Raw genomic sequence first — 9133 nt, 5'->3', positions numbered from 1 at the left:
CATCCTGTCCGTGTTCACACTGACGGGCCCCATCCTGTCCGTGTTCACACTGACGGACCATCATCCTGTCCGTGTTCACACTGATGGGCCCCATCCTGTCCGTGTTCACACTGATGGGCCATCATCCTGTCTGTGTTCACACTGACGGGCCCCATCCTGTCCGTGTTCACACTGACGGACCATCATCCTGTCCGTGTTCACACTGACGGACTATCATCCTGTCCATGTTCACACTGACGGGCCCCATCCTGTCCGTGTTCACACTGATGGGCCCCATCCTGTCCGTGTTCACACTGATGGTCCTTGCCCTGTGTCTATGTTCACACTGCTCTTTCTCCCTGTGTCCATGTTCACACTTACTGTCCTCACCTTCTGCACTGTGGTAGTTATTCCCACAAACTGAACGAATCTCAGCGTGCTCCTTCTTTTCTCCCTGCAGGGTCTCCTTATCATGTTACTTCCCAGCACTTGACAAGGCTTCCTCAGAGGAAGTCTTTGTCATTGCTCATCACTTCCTTGTCACTGCTCACCGTGCAAAGGTCAAGCTGAGGCCAAAGAAGAAGTCCTAGTTCAAGCCTCAAGAGCAGTAAGAACACTTGAGCACCTGAGGGGTGGAACAAGGATACAGCAAGCACTGGATGAACTTCGATGCCCGCTCAGGGAGAAGCACTTACCAAACAGGAATGAACACACCTCTGCTCTGGTAAAGGGCACAGTCACCCCAAACATGTCAAAGTCAAGAAAGAAACAACCCCTCCTGCTCTAAGACGAGAAACAAGAAGCCAAGGAGGTGGATGCACGCTCCTCCCGACACAGCACTGAGGAACCAGCAGGGCAGGCAGGAGGCAGAGGAAGGACGCAGAGCGAGAAGCAAAAGCTGACAGAAGTGCAGCTGCTAGTGGGGCACATGGAAATCCAGAGGAGTCCAGGGATACGTTTAAAGAATTGAGGCAGGCCGCTGATCCAGAACCAGCACGGCACATCGATTACACGTCTAACACCACACAGTAGGAAAGGGGCATTTTAAGAAAAACTATTTACAACAGCACCAGAAATTAACATAACCAAGAACAGATAATGTAGTAAAGGGTAGGGAAGGCTGTAGAGAAAACAAAAATATTTAACTGGAAATTATTAGACATCTAAATAAATGAAAAGGTATGGTGTGTTCATACTATACAGGAGTCAATATTGTAAAAATACCCTTTCTCCTAAAATTGACTGATAAGTTCAATGGAATCACGATGAATATGTATTTTTTTTAATAATAACATAGACATTTTGAAAGATTTACAGAAATCCAAACAACGAAGAACAGTCAAAATCTTGCTGGAGGAGAAGAGAAGAGGGCAGGACTGATGAAGATGCTGAAATCACTCCTAGGGCAGCAGAGACTAGTGGATGGATGAGGGACTCTGTACAAAGGAAGAGACAGGAGCCCCAGGGACTTGATGAGGGGAGGCATGATCAATAGTAAATAATTATATCAGACAGACACAATGTATATGAATGATTGTACCTAGCATAATGTATATAAATGATACCAAAGGCAATTTACACATTCAATGCAATCTCAATACAAATACCAATTCCATTCTTCAACGAGATGGAAAAGGCAATCTCCAGTTTCATTTGGAATGGAAAGAAGTCCCAAATAAGCAAAACACTCCTTAAAAAGAGAACAAAGGTAAGAGGCATCCCAGTCCCCGATTTTAAATCCTACTACACTGCCATGGTGGTCAAGACAGCATGGTACTTGTACAATGACAGACACACAGATCAATGGAATAGAATTGAGAAGCCAGAAATCAGCCCACCTACCTAAGGACAACTGATTTTTGACAAGGAGATGAAATCAGTGAAGTGAGGAAATGACAGCCTTTTTAACAAATGGTGCTGGCAAAATTGGAAAACTATCTGCAGAAAACTCAAGCAAGATCCACACCTCACTCCATACACAAAAAACAACTCAAAGTGGATCAAGGACCTAGGACTAAAATCAAGGACTATAAAATTCATTAGAGAAAAGCTTGGAAGAACTGTAGAAGTCCTATTCCACAACATGAACAATCTTCCAAGCATCCTGAAAAACCTACAACCAGGAGAGGACAAAATAGATGAATGGGACCTTCTAAGAATCAAATCCCTATGCACATCCAAAAACTTCCCCACCAGGGTAAAAAGGGAAGCCACAGGCTGGGAAAAAGTATTTGGTAATGACATATCAGATAAGGGACAGAGCCGCTGTTCATAGGGTTGCTGTGAGTTGCAGTCAAATCGATGGCACCTAACAACAACATAAAAATTGTTCACAACCAGCCAACTAAGCATTATGGTAAATGTAAAATAGAGGAAAGCTGCTAAGGACCCCGTTTCCTCGGATCTATGATCAGCCCCTGTGAGAGCAGCAGTCAAGACATGAAACAGCATCACCCACAGAATAACGATGTCCATTAACGACGCTCACCGGGCTGCTGCCCACTGGGAGGGCTGACCACCAGAGCTGACCACCCTCATCCACTGACTACTGGAGCCGACCACCCTCGTCCACAGGCTCTGTCCACTGAGAGCTGACCACCCTCATCCACGGACTACCAGAGCCAATCGCCCATGTCCACAGGCTCCATCCACCGAGGGCTGACCACTGGAGCTGACTGCCCTCATCCATGGACTACGGGAGCCAACCACCCTCGTCCGCAGGCTCCATCCACTGGGAGCTGACCGCCCTTGTCCACCAACGACTGGAGCCGACTGCCCTTGTCCATAGACTCCATCACTGGGAGCCGACTACCCTCGTCCACAGGCTCCATTCTAGGTAGGAACATCTGTTTTCCAAAGACATGAAGTCACTGGACACTCCTTTCAAGCTGGCCTCTAACTTTCATGCATGAGTGCATCCTTCCCTGTTAGAGACCTCAACCACTGCTATGGGATCCCTTCTGACCCACAGCTGATTGTCTACAGGTTTCCGAGGCTATAAATCTTCATGGGGGAGACTGCTCATCTTTCTCCCTGGGTGTGGTTGGTGGATTCGAGCCATCAACCATGAGAGAGAGCATTTATGTCAATGGTTCAGCAGACAGGTCACCAGTTAGACCCCTGATGAGTCTGCTTCACAAATGTGCTGTCCTAAGATCGGACCACAGCCCTGTGCCCAGCTCCTGACGCTCACAGCCCTCTCTCCCCACAGCCCTCCCTGGAAGGCACTTCATGGCAACAATAAATGGAAGTTCTGAGCTCGCTGTAGTCTCCGCTGTGCACGGCAGCGTGATGGAGAAGCTTGACATGTTGCCAGAAAACGGCCCAGGGACGCGGAGTGAGCTCATGCAGGCGGGAAGAGCACTGATGGACTGACTAGTGCACACCGGGCCGACACCACACCCTCAGTTCATAAACCACTTACAGTCTGTGGAGAACACAGAAGCCAGGGATGTGTGCACACTAAAAGGGGTTGAAATACAGCAGGACCCACGAGACCCAGGCCTGTTTGTGGAGAACTCAGGAGCTGTGAATTGTTTCTGCATTTTACACGGGTGGGGAGAGGAAGCCGTCGAGTTTGGTAACACATAGAAAGTATATGAAATTTCTCTTTCAATACCCATACCCAGGATTTAATAAAACCTTATTTAAGGAAAAATAATCATTTCCTGTTATCTGTGGCCTGGTGGTTAGGGGTTGCCCTGCCAACCCAAAGGCAGGCTATTCGAATCCACCAGTTCCTCGTCAGGAGAGAGATTGGCACTTCCTCCTGTACGATTACAGCCTGGAGGGTCAGCCAGGATTCAGTTCTCACTGACAGTGGGTTTTGAAATGAGATTATCGCTGGCTTCATTAATTTTGCCTGGCTGCTTCCACCCTGAGGTGGCAGAGTTGAGCAGTGACAGTGTGCCTGGGCCCAGAGCCCCAGACTTCACTTTCTGGCCCTTTCCCAGCAAGTGCCGAGCCCATGTGGACAAGCCTCAGCGGTGAATGAGGTGCCGGGAGTACGTTGGCGCGCGCTGTGCACCATCGCCCGTATCTGGCTCATGTGGGGTCAGCGGCGGGCACCATGCAGTCAGCGGCAGACCCCAGCGAGCACAAGCACAATCTTCTATGCGCTCGGAACCAGAGCACTGGTCCAGCTCCCTCAGCTGTGATGGCCACTTCCCTGTGGTGGGCAGGACACAGTCCCCCACCGGCCAGGACACAGTCAGTAAGTGGACTGGGAGCACACAGCCTCTGCCACTGCCCAGGCCCAGCACCACTCTGATGAATGCTAGCACTCACCGCCAGGTCGAGCTGCTGGTTCCGCGTGCTGATGGACAGCTCAATGGTGGACAGCTGCAGGTCCTTCCAGAGCTCAGGGTGCGCCTCTCGGGAAGGGGCTGTGAAGGCCCCGGAGACATGAGTCAGTGTGTCAGAGCCCTGTTCACTGGAGCAACTCCCCCACCGGAGGACCAGTCCCCAGAACACCCTCCTCACACCAATGAACCTCCTCGCACCTGTGGTCAACCCCCACCAGAGCACCCTCCGCCACTTGTGGGCTCCCTCCCACCAGAATGCCCTCCCTCCAGCTGTGCACGCCCTCCTCCCACAGGAGCGCCCTCCTGTCTGGTGAAGGTGTCACGGGAACTACTGGGACAGGGCCGCTGGCAGCACTGCACACTCACCCTCCTGAGGCTGCACCCAGTAGGACACCAGGCGCCGCAGAATCCTCCGGTACAGTGAGGGCCGGGGGCCGGCCTCTTCTGGCTCGCTGGGGGGTCTTTCTGTGGGTCCCATGTAGGAGATTGAGGCCTGGTGTGTCTGCGGCCATGCCTTAATGAGGGAGAGACAGTGTGGTCACACAGCCAGCTCGGTCCACGTTCAGGAGTGTTTGCTGGATGACCGGTGGATGATTCAGCTTCTCCCCGATTCCCGCACTTACACGTTGTTGCTCTGCTTCTTCTCAATGTCCTCACACCCCCAGCAACCTGTACGTCTCCCGAACAGCCTGCCTCTAGGCCAGTCAGCGGGCCCTGCCTGAACACCTACTGTCCCACTGAAGTGACCACAAAGGTTACCTCCTGACTTCCCCGGCTGTGATGTTTTTCAACTGAAAATCACTGCCATCGAGTCAGAACTGCCCCATGGCTGACCTCTAATGGGTTTTCAGAGGCTGTAAGTCACACGGGAGGAGAGCACCCCACTTCCTCCTGGGGAGCGGCTGGTAGATGCAGGCTGCATTTGGCACATGTTCTGTGATGAGTGGCGCTACTTAAAAATAGAGTGACACTCATGGAGCTCTGGTGGCCTAGTGGCAAGAAGCTGCACTGCAATCCCAGAGGTATGTGGTTCGGATCCACCAGATGCTCTGCTGGAGAAGGTGGGGCAATCTCCTCCTGTACCAGTCAGATCTGAGTTGACGGTACACACAAAAAAATAATAAAATAAAAATGTAAATAAAATTTTAAAAAGTACAACCCTCAATGCTCCATTAGCACCGGGTCAAGGTCCTCATTACATGTGAATGCCACCTGCCAGTTTTCAGACTGGTCATCCCAATGTGGACAGCGTGAGTGGGCATCACAGCAGAGCACAGCGCACAGTCCAGTCAAGACTACTACTACTGCTTTTCTAGCAGTGTCAGATCAACAGACACGTTACTACAAATTAAGCCAGCACTTCTCACTGCCTCGCCCCAACAGGGTGCTGCATCTCACAGGAGCCCGTTACCAAAACGCGCGGGTCGAGTCCACCGGCGCTCTGAGGGAGGAGGGGCAGTCTCCTCCCACAAGGATTTACAGCCTCGGAAACCGGTGCAGGGTCACCCGGAACAGGAACTGACCGAACGCAGCAGGTCTGTTTCTTTCCGAGTCTGCAGCGACCCCTTCTCTGATGACGGGACACTGCAGCTGTGCTGTCCACTGGGCTGATGTCACCTGGCATCTATGTGGGCACTGGCCTGAACCAGGAGAGACCATGTCTAATTCACACAGTGGCCACACTGGGCTGATGCCATGACACCTGCGGGCATGGACGGTGGCCTCACAGTGCGGTGGGCAAGCCTGCCATGCGGCCCCGGCCCGAGGGCTGACAGACATCATGATGAGACCGCAGGCCGGGCACGTGGGAGTGACCGAGCAGCCCAGGGGGGAGGGTGGGGAAGGGAAAGTCAGGGGGCGGTCAAAGACGGACGAGTGGCGGTGCCTGTCACATATACATCTTTGGCACAGGAAGGTGTCCCCAAGAGACACCCAGAGTGACGATGGCACAAGGTGACAGGCACACTTACCCTCAGTGTGCTGAAGAAGTGGGCGGCCTTGGCTTTGAGGGGCCCGAGATACCAGTACCTGAGGGGCCAGAGAGAGTCCGATTAGCACATGAGAGGAGCTCTGTGTGGCTGTACAGACGTTAGTAGTGGGGAACTGGGGCAGGCTGGGAGCACACGGGAGCACCACGCTGCCTGCAAACCGGAAATGGCTCTGAAAGCCAGTGGAACTGCTGCTCTGTGGCCAGATGCCACTCACCCGCCCCAGACTGGCCACTGGGACAGGAGACGACAGCAAACAGGAGACCAAGTCCGAGATCAAGATAATCAGGGCATGCCTGCAGATGAGGCGATGTGAATATTCCAGGACGCGATGTCTAGTGTACAGAGCCACATCTCTCGAAAGTTCAGTCACAGCTTCATCAGTGGGAATAAATGGAGATGAGGAGAGGTACCAGGAGAGAGGACGCTGTGTCGGGAGAGGATGCTGTATCAGGAGAGAGGACGCTGTGTGGGGAGAGGATGCGGTGTGGGGAGAGAACGTTGTGTCAGGAGAGAGGGCGCTGTGTGGGAAAAGGGGCTGAGTGACAGAAGTCTCTGTAGAAGTGCAGAGAGAGCACACTGTGAGGAGAGGGGTGGGCCCACAAGGGGCACGGGCATCTTGGTGGCGCAAAGGCTGGGGAATGGGCACAACACCGTCCTCAGCCTCTCCTCAGCCCGTAAGGAAGGCTCTGCCCACCGTGCAGGAGATGCGAAACTTAAGTCAGCAGATGGACCTCACACAGGGAGCTGGCCAGGAAGCTGGCCCAGCCCCCCGGATCTAGGATGCCGTCCCCCTCACGACAGAGCCAGCACCACCAGCCTTCATGCCTCAGGACAGTGGGTCCCAAATGCAGGACCTTCAGGAAGGTCCCACCAGGATGGGAACGGCTTTGCATGGTGGCCACGCCGTCCGATGTGCACTGGGCAGGGAGGAGGTGGCTCTCTCCAGGCTGGCCTGAGCGGACCCCCTCCTCACTGTGTCCACACGCAAACACACCCTGCTCTCTAACCACCACGCCAATGGCAGGACCAGAACCACCCTCAGCCTTTAGGCATGCAGAGGGCAAAGTCCTCCCTGATTGCCAGCGTGCCTCCCACGTTAGTGTCCCAGACGCTATGCCCACTCACAGGAGACCACTGCACTAAACCCTCAGGGACCTGACTGCCTGGCTGCCCCCCACATCAGCATCCTGGAACCCAGATTCGCGCCCACGAGGCCACTGCACTGAAGCATGGAGGCAGGGACAGACCAGGTTCAGAACTCACTTGCCGACTCTGACGCTGGCATCGCGGAAGGAGCCCCACTGCAGGCCACTCATTGCGAACACAGGCTGCTCCTTCTCGCTCTGGAAGGGAATGGATGGAATCAGAGCACGGCGACAGGGGCCCGGGACTCCCCCCCCAAAACGGCACTATTTCACTGTGACACCTCCACCCCACCCTGCACATGTGTGAGGGAGCCACACAGTTTGCAAAACCATACAGCGTGTGCACTGTGGCTGGGCACTGCCACGTGGGCTCAGGCTCGGTGACAAGGCAAGGAGAAGGGGACCCTGCCCCTCAGCCATCGCCACTTGGTCAACCCAGCTCGCCGAGGGTCCTCCTCTCTTTCTCAGACCCTCTGTCCTTCCCACATGATGTCCTTCTCCAAGGACTAGCTCCTCCAACAACATGCTCAAGGTTTGGGAAGTGAAGCCTCACCATCCCTGCCTCCAGGGAGCTCCCTGGTTGTACTTTCTCCAGGACGGACTTGTTTGGCCTCTTGGTAGTCCATGCTCAGTATTCTTCACCAGCACCAGAAGCGAAGGCATCAATTCTTCTGTAATCCCCTCTTTCCTGTTAGCTTTCCGAGGCGCAGGAGGCAAGTTTAGGTCAGGCACACCTTCCTCTTTACACTGACATCCTTGTTATTTAGCACCTGGAGGGCTCTAGGAGAGCAGACTTTCCCACTGCAGTATGTCTTGATTTCTTGATTGCTAATGCCGTCAGCTTAATTGTGGATTCAAGTAAAATAAAATACTGACAATGTCAATCTTCTCTTCCTCTATCACAATGTTGCCCATTGCTCCAGGAGTGAGAATTTCTGTCTTCTTGATGCTGAGATGTAATCTACACTGAAGGTTGTAGTCTTTGATCTTCTGCAGCACGGACTTCAAGTTTTGGCGAGCAAGTTGTGTCATCTGCTAAATGTAAGTCTCCTCCAATCCTGACGCCACAGTTTTTTCTTCATAGAGTCTGCCTTCTCAAATGATTTGCTCAGCACAGACGGCACAGGTACAGGAAAAGGCTATGATCCTGACGCACGTTGTTGTGGATTTACACCATGCAGTGCTCCCTTGTTCCTTTCAGACAACAGCCTCCTGATCTAATCGTAGGCTTCACATGAGCACAATTAAGCCTTCTAGGATCCACATTCTTTTCTGTGTTAGCCATAATTTGCTACAATCCACACAATTAACAGCCATTGCATAGTAAATAAATACAAGCAAACCCCTTTCTGGTATTTTCCATCTGACATTGACAATGTCCGTCGTGACAAGGTTTCTTCTGAATCTAGTTGTAGGTATACTGAAAACTCTTTCAGCAGGGGGTCGACTCTGACCACAGTGACCCTACAGGGCTGGACACGACTGCTCCGCAGGGCCTCTGAGGGGACATCTTGCTTGTCGTCGGTCACCTGGTTAAGGAGGCATCTGCTGGACTCCTCCCTTGGTGAGTTCACTCTCGAGCTGTAATTACTAGGCACCTGCTCTTAGCACGAGGGTCAGAGCCCAGCACCTGACGGCGACAGCATCTCCTGGCACGAGGGTCGGAGCCCAGCACCTGACGGCGACAGCATCTCCTGGCACGAGGGTCGGAGCC

At 53.0% G+C, this 9133-nt stretch overlaps 1 protein-coding gene across 1 annotated transcript in view; it reads right to left on the bottom strand.

Moving 5' to 3' along the window:
- The window catches only part of AGK (acylglycerol kinase), a 70931-nt gene that overhangs the window by 15342 nt on the left and 46456 nt on the right, over positions 1-9133 (bottom strand). The window contains exons 9-12 of the mRNA XM_006887228.1: positions 7538-7617; positions 6254-6311; positions 4650-4797; positions 4267-4364 (exon numbers count right to left, since the gene is read on the bottom strand). Coding sequence (XP_006887290.1) covers positions 4267-4364; positions 4650-4797; positions 6254-6311; positions 7538-7617 — 384 coding nt within the window. The remainder of the gene's footprint in view (positions 1-4266; positions 4365-4649; positions 4798-6253; positions 6312-7537; positions 7618-9133) is intronic.

The sequence above is a fragment of the Elephantulus edwardii genome, unplaced genomic scaffold, assembly GCF_000299155.1.
Source record: "Elephantulus edwardii isolate Elephantulus edwardi_28Jun2011 unplaced genomic scaffold, EleEdw1.0 scaffold00055, whole genome shotgun sequence".
Classification (NCBI taxonomy): Eukaryota; Metazoa; Chordata; class Mammalia; order Macroscelidea; family Macroscelididae; genus Elephantulus; species Elephantulus edwardii.
Note: the sequence above shows the minus strand (reverse complement) of the source record. Positions and strands in the feature narration are given on the sequence as shown.